The 14,214-nt window shown below is 46.3% G+C and overlaps 1 protein-coding gene across 6 annotated transcripts in view; it reads right to left on the reverse strand.

Moving 5' to 3' along the window:
• Positions 1–7,976: 7,976 nt before the first annotated feature.
• The window catches only part of SPATS2L (spermatogenesis associated serine rich 2 like), a 165,354-nt gene continuing 159,116 nt past the window's right edge, over positions 7,977–14,214 (reverse strand). For all 6 annotated transcript variants that reach the window (XM_035007439.1, XM_035007444.1, XM_035007443.1 and 3 more), the window contains 2 exons: positions 11,895–12,115; positions 7,977–8,996 (listed from right to left, as the gene is read on the reverse strand). In XM_035007439.1, coding sequence (XP_034863330.1) covers positions 8,604–8,996; positions 11,895–12,115 — 614 coding nt within the window. In that variant the 3' untranslated portion in view covers positions 7,977–8,603. The remainder of the gene's footprint in view (positions 8,997–11,894; positions 12,116–14,214) is intronic.

Raw genomic sequence — 14,214 nt, forward strand, 5'->3', positions numbered from 1 at the left:
TCTAGAACCCTCAGTTTGTTTCTCAGAGTCCATAGTCTCTCATGGTTCGTCTCCCCCTCCGATTCCCCCCCGCCTTCATTTAACTAGGAACTTTCTAATGATGGAAAATACTGTCATTTTGCCATATGTGGAAACTGCCTTGAAAACTGTCAGCAAGCTGCTGGTTGCTCCCTGAAGATTTGTTGTTGAGGGCTGCAGTTAGGAGGCAGGATTTCAAGCAGGTAGTACAGCCACAAAAGGAAACATGAATAGCCAACAGGAAAAAAAGAATTGGTTTCAAGCTATTTTCAGAATTTCCTATTCATGGGAATTTGGTTGGTGGTGCAGCCTCAAAAGGGCCATTTTCACTTACCGTCCTGTCAGCCTCATGAGATACACATCGTTACACATTGTTACAGAAAAGCTAATTTTTCTTTGTTCACATGTGTTGCCTCAGACAGCCTGTAGACAGTTCATGTTTGCTGGCTAGCCGGTTCCTGAGGTAAGCTGTAGCTAAGACAAATCGAGTTTTAGAGTGACTGTCAGTCAGTATTCAGCCCGCCTTGTTTATTTAACAATTTCTCATTCTATACTGTGGCTTCTCATGCTTTTCATTTCCTTCCTTTACCCTAAAGCCCTCATTACCTTAGTAACATTTTGCTCAGCTACAGGGGCCTGGAGCTTAGAAGAGAAACTTGTTTTAAACCGAGAGCACGTTACTGAAAGAAAAAGGTAGTGTATTTGCTGAAGTTGGGAAAAGGCAAATACCGCTTCTGTCTGCCAAGATCTCTTCAACCCTTGGACATTCTGCTTCAATAGCAGCTCTTTCAAGAACTCATCCCCTGGGGCGCCTGGGTGGCTCAGTCGGTTAAGCAACTGCCTCCGGCTCAGGTCATGATCCTGGAGTCCCTGGATGGAGTCCCTGGATGGAGTCCCTGGATCGAATCCCTGGATCGAGTCCTGCATCGGGCTCCCTGCTCGGCGGGGAGCCTGCTTCTCCCTCTGACCCTCCCCCCTCTCATGTGCTCTCTCTCTCATTCTCTCTGTCAAATAAATAAATAAAATCTTAAAAAAAAAAAAAAGAACTCATCCCCTAACTTCTTGGTTTGGAAGATGTGGGAACTTAACTTTTATGTAGATGACAGGAATAGCCCAAGGACCTCAGGAGTGGTGCATTTAGACTTCAGCTGTGGGTCAGACAGTCTGGATTTTACTGGTAAGCTAGGCTGAACCAATCAAGAACCCAACGTCGCTGGGGAAGCAAGACAACATGTGCCTTCTCACCAGCTCTGTCTGTTCCCTTTCTCCAAATCCCTTGTGCCCTCCAGATGAGGATTTTTTCAACATTGACAGTATTGACACTTTGGATAATTCCTTATGGTGGGTAACTGTGCCGTGCACCGTGGGATGTTGAGCAGCATCCCCGGCCAGTGACCCCTGGCCTAGTTGTTATAATCAAAATGTCTCCAGACTTTTCCAAGTGTCTCTTATGGGTGGGGGGTGGGCACACAGTTGATTATCCCCAGTTGAGAAGCATTGCTTTAGTTGGGTGACTTAACCTGAGCAAAATAATTCTTCTCCTAACTGGGGGCCATGGGTATGTGAGAAAATATATCCCTGGGGTCAATCACAGGCAGGATGGAGCCTCGGGGATTAAGGGAGGGGATGATACCAAAGAAAGGGTGTCCCAGGCCTACCAATTAAAAAATATATCCTATTAGCCCCCACTTACATGTTTGGTTTTGGTATTGTAGCAGCCAAGGGCAAGCTGCCCCAGGATGGGTTACTTGGGCATGAAGATTATTTTGAGTCGAAAGTAATCAAAACCCAGCAGAGTCAGGAAAAGTTCTTTTCTTTCCCCTCAATGGCCTAAACAGAACGTAGATAGAGGACCTGCTCCAAAAAGAGAGCAATCACCATAGATAACTATAATAATATGAACCAGATACCCTAGGCAGGGAGGAACCTAGCAAGGTCTCTGATCAAAGTACTCTCTGTCCCATTGTTCCTGAATGGCTCAGCAAACATTTGTTTACCAAACATTTACTTTTTTCATCTTTCTGTGAATTGCATTCTTTCCCTTTGAAGTCCCAAGCCCCTTAGTTCAGGATGACATACACTCCTCATTTTGCCTGACTGTCTGGGGGATTCATGTCTGTGATTCCCCATATGGATGAAATTGAGATTTATTTTCTCCTGTTAGTCTGCCTCATGTCAGTTTGATTCTTAGTCCAGCTAGAAGGACTTTGAAAGGCAGAGGAAATTCTTTCTCCCTGACAGTATAATATTAGAAACATTTTTGTTTGCTGTTCTGACCAAGCAACTACCTGATAAAAATGAAGATGTACTCCCCTAGGCTCTTTATATATTGACTTATTTAGTACACCCACCTGATGATGTAGGTATATTATTATCATCCCCATTTTATCGCTGGGGAAACTGAGGCACAGAGGGATTTGGTAAGCTGCCCAGCAGCTAATAGGAGGAAAGGCAGGATTCACATGCCTGTCATCTTCCTGGAGTACAGGCCCTTACGCACTATGGTAGGCCTCCTCTTAGGGGACCTTGTGACTCCATTTCCAAAGATGAGCTAGACAGGACTTGTGCATGCTCCTTGGTTTTCTGTATTCTGCATCGTCATCTGTATGCTGCCTAGCTATTATTTATTTATCAAATTCTCTGGTAATGCTAAAAGTATGCCAATTATCAACTCTTTGCCTCTTGGTTCTGTTGGGGTGGCCTGTCCTTGGCCCCTACAGTTCCAAATCCACTCCTTATTGCCCTCCTTGTGATTCAGGAGCTCTATAAGCACTTCTCTTTAGCTCCCTCACTTTGTCACTGGGGGACCCGGCAGAGGGAAGGGGCTTTTTGCTGATGCATAATGTGCATCCCTGTGTTCTTGCTCCTGCGGTGCTTACTTGGGGTGTGGGAACCCCAGAGGCCCTTGCCCCCAGTAAGTTTTGGCGGCAGCTTCCAGTCCTGTGGGTACCCCTGCTGGCTGCCCAGATAATTCAGCAGTACCCCTGCAGGTGGCTTCCTGGCAGGTTTTGCTAGTACCCCAGCCAGATTCTCAGAGTTCAGCGTCACCCCAGCAGGTGGACCCCTGGCAGGTTGGCCAGCACCCTCTCTGGGGGAAACTCTCTGGCTCCCCAGTACCCCATGGGGCTTCTTGCTGGCCAGCACCTCCGTGAGCTTCTTGACCTTTAACGGGCTACAGATCCACCCTCCTCCAGGAGATCAGAATCTCAGCCTTGGGGGGGCAGGGTGAGTAGGGGTGGGGGGCTCGCCCAAACTTGTTTTTTCCTTGGACACTCTGCCACTACTCCAGTGGTAACTGTCCCTGTATCTGCTGTTCTTGTATTTTTTAGTAGGTAATCCCTGTTACTAGTTATTTCTTCTCTCATTCATAAACACATACACACACACACATAAAAGAACATATATATGAAGTTTCCCCATATACACTTGTAAAGCTTCCCCATTTAAATTACTTGGTGGTTACTGTCTCCTGATTGGAACCTGACCCATACAAAGTGCCAGGAATTATTCCAAGTCATTTGCAAAGATGAACTTATTCAATCCTTACAACAAACCTTCAAGGTAGGTGTGGTTATCAGACCACGGAGAAACTGAGGTAAGGAGATGTTTGGAAACACACCCAAGTTTACACAGCCAGGAAGTGGTGGGGCCCAGATGTGAATCCAGGCAGTCTGCCACCAAGGGCAGAACTTTAGTTGCTCTGTTCTCTTCCCATCTTCTCTAGAATTGGCTTCCTGGATTATTTTGCATAAAGCCATTTAGACTCCAGAATTTTCTAAGGGTATTGGGAGTTGACCACTCTTTCCTATCTGCTCTCTTGTATGTATTGAGTTCCTACTGTGTGTCAGGCATTGGCAGAGGGGTAATAATATTATTAGCCAGCTTGTTACATAGTGATGGTGATTCATAGAAAGTGTCTTCTCACAAAGGACTAGAACAGGTAAATCTAATTCAAACTTAAGCATCTGAAGTTAAAAAAAATAGGATAGTTTTTTTTTTTTAAAGATTTTTTAAATTTATTTATTTGAGAGAGAGAGAATGAGAGAGAGCAAGCACATGAGGGGGGGAGGGTCAGAGGGAGAAGCAGACTCCCTGCTGAGCAGGGAGCCCGATGCGGGACTCGATGCGGGACTCGATCCCGGGACTCCAGGATCATGACCTGAGCCGAAGGCAGTCGCTTAACTAACTGAGCCACCCAGGCGCCCCAGGATAGTTTTGTTTTTGATGGGAGGTACTTTCTACACTCCTTTTCTGTAGAAATTCTTTGGTCATTGTTGCACTCGTGGTTCTGAAATAATTTGTGTGTGTGTGAGAAATCTACATGTTTTCTCAAGCGGAGAAACAAATTTGCTTAGAATTTGTTTATTCCCTAAAAACGGTGTGTGGCAATGTCACCTGTGAGATTTGAACTTGGTGGAACCAAAAGTTCTTGTGAGCTGTGAGAAGAGGCAGAGTTCACAAACAAGGGGACTTCTGAGAAGCACTCCCCAAAAATAATTTACAAGAAACTGCGTGATGAGAGCAACATTGCGCGCATCTCAGCGGGATGAGATCCAGACCAGGGTGCGGGGGCCACTGTAACGGGATGAAGCACTAGTTTGGGCTGATCCACAGCCAAGGACTGGGGACCTGGTTCTTGGAAACTAAGAATAGACAGAGAACTGCCTTGGGGTTTATAAAGCCTTGTTAGAAAAAGCTAAAGGATAAAAAAGAGAAAAAACTCCTTGAAATAGCTTGCAATGGAGAGTATTAAAATTGTGCTACAAATTCTGAGGTAAGAAGAGACTGACTGCCTGGGACTTAGCAACACCTCATTTTTGTTTTCTCACCAAACTGGAGCAGTTACGATGGCTCAGTACGTTTAGGAAAATGCTGGAGCAGTGTATTAGCCTGCGGACTGATTTGGATGGTGGTGAGGAGTTTGATTAGGAAATGTGGGAGCAGGTCACTGGTTCTTTCTCCTTTGCGTCATTTTTTGGTGCCTGGGGGAAATCTGGAGTCCTAGCCCAACTGCGCCAGAATTTTAGCTATGGCCTCTGAAGCCAGTGGAACAAATGTGCCCTCACATGCATAGTTCATGATGCTCTCATCAGCATGTCCTAGAGAAGTGGAGATCTTACCATCTCTAGACACGAGAGGGCACTCTACACAGACAGGGTAGGGGGACAGTGCAAAAAGGGAAGGAGGAAGGCAAAGCCGCCCGAAGGTGAAGCTCTCAGTCAAAGGTGGTGTCGAATTTAGGCATCTGCCTGTCTGGTCACTCTCTCAGTTCCCCCTTCTCCACGGCCCCCTCCCGCATCCCAGTTGCCCCAGGAAAAAGAACTGACCGGGTCCTAGATTCCCTCGTCTCATGATTACGTTGAAATCGAGGCTCAGATCTAGGCTTTCAGAGTCACAGTTCCCAAATATCTTAACTTTGGCAAAAATCTGCAGGTCGCTTTTTTTTTTTTAAAGATTTTATTTATTTATTTGAGAGAGAGAATGAGATAGAGCATGAGAGGGGGGAGGGTCAGAGAGAGAGGCAGACTCCCTGATGAGTAGGGAGCCCGATGCGGGACTCGATCCCAGGTCTCCAGGATCATGACCCGAGCCGAAGGCAGTCGCTTAACCAACTGAGCCACCCAGGCGCCCCTGATCAGAGCTTTCTACCTTTGCACTATTTTTTTTTCAAGTTGAATTTTTTTTTTTTTTTAAGATTTTATTTATTTCTTTGACAGAGAGAGAATGAGAGAGAGAGCACATGAGAGCGGGGAGGGTCAGAGGGAGAAGCAGACTCCCTGCCGAGCAGGAAGCCTGGTGCGGGACTCGATCCAGGGACTCCAGGATCATGACCTGAGCCGAAGGCAGTCGCTTAACCAACTGAGCCACCCAGGCGCCCTGCAGGTCGCTTTTGGTCTGGTAACTTTTCCCATTAACCTCATTTGGTGTCGCTTCCCTAGGAATATTTAATTAGAATCCCTTTTTCTGATGCCAGCAGAATTGAACTACTTGCGAACTGAGATTTAAAGTGGCTATGTCATGTTTCTAGTTTCTTCCCTCGGACTCCTGTACATCTTTTATTGAGGGTGAATTTTGCATGACTTGTGTTTAACTCTCTAAGCCTTGCTGTATTCAGCACCCCTCGGAGAGGCTCAACGGGACAGAGCTGAAGTAGGCAGAGGTTCTCAAACGGAATATAAATTTGCAATGTAATGGGAACCCAACAGGGAGGTTTGAATTTCACAGATGGAGTCCTGGTACAATGTAGGTGAGTTTTGAAGTTATTCAATCTTCATGGGTATTAAAATGTTTTAACCTCTACTAGAGAAATGTCTAAGAGTGAGGAATCTATTCTTCCAGCTCTTGTGCATTAACTACAGACAGGAGAGTGCTCGTGCCTGTGGGTTTTTTTTTTTAAAGGAATTTGAAACATTTTCAAGGAATGGCAGTCTCCTACCCAGCTAAGATCACAATGGTTGCACGTGAATAGATGTAGTGTGGTATTTAAATGGCCTGACTTGCACTATAATATTGAAATTACCATTTCAAACATGAAAATTAGTAAAGGCTCACATGCCCGAGGCCTCATAAGAAAGGCAAAATCTAGGAAAAACCAAAATTAGGTCTGAACACTTTTTAGCACTCTTTCTGGTTTCTTTTCTGTGACCTGGGCGCATTTGCAATGTGCTTGGAAATGTGTTCTTGCCAGTGAGGCAGTCCAGGCTGAGAGTGGTTGGGGCGGACGCCAACGAAGAAAGGTGCACCCCTGAGCTGGAAAACCCGGTGTTTTTCTGTTGCAAGAATTATTGGACTCATCTTTAAAGCTGTCACATATACACTGACATTTTTCAGTGGCAGGCCAAATCTTGCTACACAAAATTTGTGCAAAGTCCTTCTGTCTTGTAAAATATAAATTCAGGGCCTCAGATGGAGTAAACAGGGATTGCAGTCCTGCACATTTATCTTTCTTATTTGAACGAACAACTCTTCCTTCCTTCCTGGAATGTGACTTAACATTTAAAATTCCTGTTAAATCTCTGGGTACACCCAGAGACCTCAGAAAGCTCTCCACGGAGAAAGCAAACATCCTCCTGCGCTTGGCAAAAGAAACGGATGCTTGCGTGGCGAGTAGGCTCAGCTGCTCGGGGCCGCTCTGTGCAAGAGAACCACTGAAGTTGGTTGCCAGAAAAAATGTTAATGTTGAGCTGAAAGTCAGCATGTGCACTTGAAAGAGGCCAACCAATCTGTAGGACACAGGGAAGGTGATGGAGGCAGGGCCCACACTGAGCTGCCCTGCAGTCAAAGATAGGGGATTTGGGGTTCTTTGGGGCTTGGGCTCCCTAGCATCCATTCTCCCTTCCTGAGGAAACCATAGCCCTTCCCACAGGGCCCCTGTGCTTCTGGGGAGCTGGCCACACCCCAGCTCCAGGGCTGGGATCCGATCAGTCTACACTAATTAGTACATCTTATCTGCTGCTCCCTCCCCCATTTTGGTGATTGGTTGATTGGTGTAGTGACAAGCCTGCCAGCAATCTGGGCCAATGATTTTCGCAGAGAGTGTTTTTGCAGGGACTTCTGACAAGGACACTTGCTCCACGGGGATGCTACCTGGAGAGCCTCTCTTTTCTTCTGGACAGTGCAGGGGATGGACTTGAATCCGAGAAGCAAGGTAGCTATTTGCCATCACTCTGAACACAATGTCAGCCTAAGGAGGAAGGAGAGCTGAGCTAATCAAGAGAAATGAGCTGGAGTCCTGACCAAATTGGACCCAAGGCATACTTTGTTGCTGGACTTTTCAGTCACTGAACCAATAAATTGTCTTTATTGTTTAAACGAGCCTGGGCTGAGCTTTATGTTTCTTGCAACCAAGGTTTCCGAACTCCCACATGGTGTCTAGGATGGTTGGGGTGCATACCCACCTATATGTGGGCAACGTACTGGCCAGAGCCATTGTGAGGCCTTGTTTTTTTCTGAAGAAGTACTTGTCCCAAGAGCAAGAGTATTGCGGAGAGCTCTGTGCCACAATCGCTCGAGTTTCCGCGGAAGTCCTACACTGAACAGTAAAGTGGGCATCAGTAAGAAAAGCAAGCCAGGTGTCAAATGCAGCATATTTTAATTTGTTTCAAATAAAGCAATATATGTATATATATTTTTTTCAGAAAAACACCAGATGTTAAATTCTACAAAAGCGCATGTGTCTTCAGCAGATCACGTTTGTCTGATCAGCAAGAATTTTTCTTTTCCCACATAAACTCTCTAAAGACAAGCGATGGACTGACATCACCGTTAGGACACAGGCTGCTACCAGCCTCTGCTCTCGGGCCACACCTGGCTTTTCCTCACAAACGAGTAAATACCGCCTGGCTAAAATGCTGCAATGTCTCGATGAGAAAAAGCGTCAACAGACCAAGCAAAGCCATGAAAGTTATGAAAGCAAGCTAGAGCTGATTATTAGAATTAGTAAAAATGATTAAGAGAGGATGACACAACCATACAGGGTTTGTATACTCTGATTGACTCTCTTTTGGCAGCGAATTGGGTCAGCACCTCGGGCAGGGAACCAAAACTGAGAGAAAACTGCTTTTTTTTTTTCCTTCCCTCCTAGCTCAGGCCACCAACGTCACAGCCGGGACTGAGAGGACCGCAGCATCCGTGGAAACTTCTATTCTCGTGGGGCAGAGATTGCACTGTGAAACCCTAGCGACATTACCCCGGAAAGGCCTGGCCTCCGAGCTGTCTCCGGTGTGCCTTCGCCGGGGCTTCTCCGAATGGGCTGCGGCCTCGGGGGTCTTTGTCCCCAAGGGGGCTTCTTGGCTTTTGGCGCCGCCTTTGTTTTTGGGACGGTAGCCATTGTGTGGCTGTCTTCTGTGTTCGTGGCGGTTGCTGCCCTTTGTCATCGGCTCGGCTTCATTTCCACTGCCCTGCGGCTTGGCAGACCCGTTTAGCCTGTTGTTATGGTACTGGGGATTAAATCTTCGTCTTTGGCTAGAAGACCCATTCTGCCAAAAAAAGAAAAGAGATAGGTATTAGATGCCAACAAACCCCAGGGGACATCAGGGAAACCAAACCTCTGAGCCACAGGTAAGCTTTTGCATACCCTAGAGGAATATGTCAACATGCAAATGGGGTCAAGCTGATACAATCCTCAAGCTTAAAAGAACAGTGGACTGTCTTGTAAGCGGAACTCCAAGGAAATCACCGACAGGAAGAGAGGTTTCAGAAGTCTAAGAGAGACAATTCCAGAACCAAATAAACCCCATAAGGTACGCCTAAAATATAATGGAATGAAACGTTAACACAGAGGCAGGGCAATGATGATTCTCTACCATGAAAATTTCTTGGACCTTCTAAATAGATTATGTATATGAATTCTCATTATATATATAAGAAAAATGTAAAATTCTGCTTAAAATTTAGCTTGTAAGTTCTCTTCTCTAAAGCAGTTTTTCTACTTTCATCTCAAAACAAATACCATAGCTTAGAAATATTATCTTGGTAGATACAAGGATGGGGTCTATCTGGTAGATCCTGGTAGAGGTAGAGGTGACGTTATTTTCCTACAGGTGATTAGTTCTTCTTCTAAACTTTTGTAGTTCTCAGCCAACACGAGTTCTGAAGCATCACCCTGGAAAACTGGCAACCTTCAACAAATCAGCAGACAAGAACATAAATGGAAGAGTAGAGAGGAAGCAATGGTCCGCATGTCTGTCCCTGTACAAGGGAAGGATATCTGAACCCCTTGAGGTCCACAAGAGTCAACATTCACAGAGTGCTTGAAGTGTGCCAGGCCTCCCGCAAGGGACCATCTCGTGTGTCATCACACTCACCCTTTAAGATAGTTGCTATTATTTGCTTCATTTTATAGATGAGGATAATGAACTTAAGGGACTTGCCCAAGGTCTACAGTTAGAAAATGACAGAGCCATTCTCATTTCGCGCATGGTCTCCTGACAAGATTCATAAATAGGTTGTTCCATGAACAGAGACCTTTATTGAAAATCAAATTTCTATTATTAAAATGTGTGATTTTGGGGCGCCTGGGTGGCTCAGTCGTTAAGCGTCTGCCTTCGGCTCGGGTCATGATCTCGGGGTCCTGGGATCGAGCCCCGCATCGGGCTCCCTGCTCGGCGGGGAGCCTGCTTCTCCCTCTCCCACTCCCCCTGCTTGTGTTCCCTCTCTCGTTGTGTCTCTCTCTGTCAAATAAATAAATCTTTAAAAAAAAAAAAGTAAAAAAAAATAAAATGTGTGATTTTATGACTTACAAACATATAAAGTTCTAAATTGGTGCTTTGTGCCTGGATAGTAGAGGTTTAGGGCAGACCCACCCCTAATCTTTCAGGCCCCAGGGCAAGAGTACAAGGGCAGGCCCATAAACCGCACGACTGAATACTGTCTCTCCCCTGCTCTGACTCCTTCCCACATTGTGAGTGGGCCTTGCACACATGACTGTGGACCCTCTAGCCTGCACACTTAAGCTTCATCCTCACCCCCCACAAATAATCCTCCCTCTGGACCTAGGGATGTGCACACTGGCAGTATGGTTGGCTCTCAGGGTGCTATATCCAGGGAAGTGGCCCAAACAGACCCTGAGAGGAGGCTTTGGGCCATCTGGGACTAGAATTCCAGGATCTGGAGTATTTGGAGCACTTTCCCGAAGGGAGAGTACAGATTCTGAGTAGTGACATCTCCTCAGTCTTGCTCCATGTGGAGGGCTGTGGCTGGGAGAGGGCCGGGAGGGCTTACTCCAAAGCGAAGGGCCTGCCCCAAGGGCCCTTCTTGTCTGGGTCTGCAGCACTCTGACTTCCATATGGAAGTATATTTCTGTTTCAATGAGCCATTGCCTGAAATGCTTTATTGGAAATGGTAACCGTGAGCTGAAAAAGTATCTGTGTAGATTGCATTAATTTGGCTTCTTTTGTTTTTAGAGAAGTGAAAGGGAAACCCGGCCTAAATTCTAGACTTACTTTTCGTATGGGGTTTAATAATGACCAAAGAACAAAAGTTGTGAAGATGTGTTTAGATGACAAGTAAAACAGATCCGATTATGATCTTTAGCCTAGGAGTATATGAAATGCTCCTTGTCAAAGTGCTGTTTTGATGTTGGGAAAGACATCTGGGCCCAGAGAAATGCCTGTCTGTGTCATTCATAACCCTAGACCACAGAATCCAACAGGGCACTTGCTAGAAAACCAGGATTTTGGAATGCTTTAAAAACGTCTCTTTATTTGAGCTCTCTTTCTTAGAGACCATGAAAGGTGTCTTTATAGCATGCCCAACATCTGTATCATCAAGTCCCATGTCTTGTTCGTCCTCTGACGATAAGGGGGAAATCACTTCTCAGGCATATAGTGGAGGAACAGAAGGAAAGAAGGGGACCTTTGGACACTTATATTTTTAGGTGCTATGGCAGAGAGGAATTAATAATGTCACTTTGAAATATATTCTCTTTACCAAAAGCCCAAAAGAAGAGAGGGAAGTTTGAACTAAGTTTGGCCTCTTACTGATAAACTACACATAAATGGGAATTCAAGGGTCCAACAGATGCCAGATTTCCTTTCACCAACAAAGCCAGTGGCCAGGTACGGAATCTTGTTCCCACGTCCGTGTGAGTCCCTTCTGCACACGGGCCAGTTACCGGGGCTTGGGGGCGGGGGGTGGCCTCGAAGGCACAAGAAGAGCTGGCCCCTTCAGGCAGACACTGCTAATGCCAAGTGCATGAAGGCCACCTCGTCCACCTGGGAAAGGGCCTGTGAAATGGGGATGGATGGACCAGGGGGCTTCCGTGAGGCCGGCTGGCAGACAGAGGACTCCGACGTCAGGCAGGTAGTTTCCTCCCGGCACCGGGGTCTGCAGGACCCCCGGAGGCAGCGCACGCCGGCCTCCCCACACGGGCTCACCTGCTTATTAGCTGGCACGGCCTGGTGAGAGCTGTCGGCAGCACTGGGGAGGTTGCTCGCCATTTTGGGGTTTGCAGCTTTACCCTCCGAGGGCTTGTTGTGATTGGACGATTTTCGGGTAAAGTGACTCTGTTTCCCAGAGGTCGCTGCATGGGCGTTCAGCAGGGGCAGCAGGGAGCTGCAGGGAGTTCTTGAGGAATAGTTGTTCTTTGGGTGTGTAACTGCAACAAGAAAGCGCGTGGCGTTACGGGCCGTGCCATGAACCCTCCTGCCTCAGTAACCCCTTAGCAGATGGGAGACACTGGCAGGAGCTTCAAAAAACACTGTTTTGTTTGCTTTTTGTTTTTTTTTAAAGATGTCATTCGAAAGGGCACTTTCGTGTTTGGGAGACCAGCAGGGTTCTGTGAGAGTCACTGGACTGTGATTACAGCATAATCATCCAAGTCGGGAAACAAGAAGACGTATCTGAGCGACTGTAATATTATTCCTTAGGTGAGGAACCACAGAAGGAAGAGAGAATGAAATCTCGACGTACCCTCTCATGCCCGTGCACGAGTGTATTCTGCCTCTCGGGTTCCCCGTTCCCAAGCCCGGGCCTGCCGTCAGCTCGCTAGACCAGTGGGTGCTGCGGAGACGCAGGAGGACCGGGAGGCACGAGGACACGTGCGTGTTCTGCTGGGTGTCAGGGATTTTGTCACCCTGGGTCATGCATATTCTACAACGACGGAGCCAGGCCTGCCGGCCCCAAACATGCCCTAAAGCACTGTTCGGATTCCCCGAGAGCCACTTATCTGCTTTTTCTCAATGCCATTTTCTACAGCTCCGCTGCAGATGGGCACCGATCCCAATGCCAAAGTCAGTGCGACTAATCACACAGATCCCAGCGGGCTGGTCTGTTCAATGTTGATGATCCCCATCCCTGCTGGTTTTGAAAGAGGTGGTCTGGGGTGGGATGATTTCATGTGATGTTGCCGAATCAGGGCTGGAGGGAACCACTCAAGGATGAAGTTATGACCTCCCTCTCACCGCTCACCGGAATTTGACTGCCATGCTCGACAGTCAGACCTTTGAATCTTAAAATTGTCACCAATTTTTAAAAGCAATTTTCTCTGCTACCTGTGTTGGATCAGACTTCATCCTAAGGTTCTTCCAGAGGATTAGCAGTGACTAGTAAGGATCACAGAACATCAGAAATGGAAAGGACAGGGATGCATCTCTAGTCCCCGCATTTATAGGTACGATGTGACAGCCCACTGGGGACTGTCCAAACGTGGCCAGGGGGGATTTCAGTGACTCTAGTGTTCACTAGGTTCAGTTTCATGGGGGAGCGGTCATTATCTCCCACGTCTCAGAGATGACTCTTTCTGGTTCATTAGCTGTGGGTTTTCAGTCTCTCAACAAAGCTGAGCCGGTAGGACGACTCTCTCCAACAGGGGAGGTGGTCTCCCCTGTGGACCCTTGGTGTTTGGCACGGGATGGTCCGTCCCACGAGGTGGCACTGGGAGTGCTCAGGTTGAAGCTGCACCCATCACGCCGCTCAGCCAGTGACAGTCACTTGGCAACAGGGTCTCATTCATCACCAGGCTAAAATGGAAACTTGCACGGACAGTTAAATGTCCAACTGTGAACCGGACTGCGCTTTTTTAGAAATGGGGCAAACGCTGGGGTTTGAGAATGATAAACGGGTTGATTATGACACAAGGGAGGGAACACATAAAGAAAAAAAAAGGAAAATAATTGAAAAGAAATGCCATCAGGGGGAGCCCGGCTGGCTCGGTTGGTAGAGCATGTGAATTCTGCTCTCGGGGTTGTGAGTTCAAGCCTCATGTTATATGTAAAGATTACTTAAAAATAAAATCTTAAAAAAAAAAAAGAAATGCAGTCAGAAAATCAGATAACTGCCAAAGATACGTGAACAAGGATGCTCACAGCGGTGCTATTTTAATGGTGAAAAAGTTGTGAGCAACCTAAATGTCCACAATCAGGCGACTGGTTACGTCAGTTATATTTATATAAATTATGAGTTAAATACGTTGACATGGAAAAATCTCAACCGTATGCTGTGAAATGATAAAAGCTAATCATATTACTATGTATTATGTAGTATAGTATAATAAATTGTAACATGTAGTATCATGATAGATGTAATATATAACTTACACAAATGAAACGTGCATAAAAAGTGCGAGGGATACATAAAAGTAATGTCATGTTCTATTTAATACAGTTCTCTAATTTTTAGATCAAGCTTCTCTTTTTTTATACTCAGGAAAAAAAACACTTCCGACTTTGGAAAAGAAAAAAAAAGTGCAGCCAAATC

This window comes from Mirounga leonina, unplaced genomic scaffold, assembly GCF_011800145.1.
Source record: "Mirounga leonina isolate KUSES-001 unplaced genomic scaffold, KU_Mleo_1.0 Mir_151, whole genome shotgun sequence".
NCBI lineage: Eukaryota > Metazoa > Chordata > Mammalia > Carnivora > Phocidae > Mirounga > Mirounga leonina.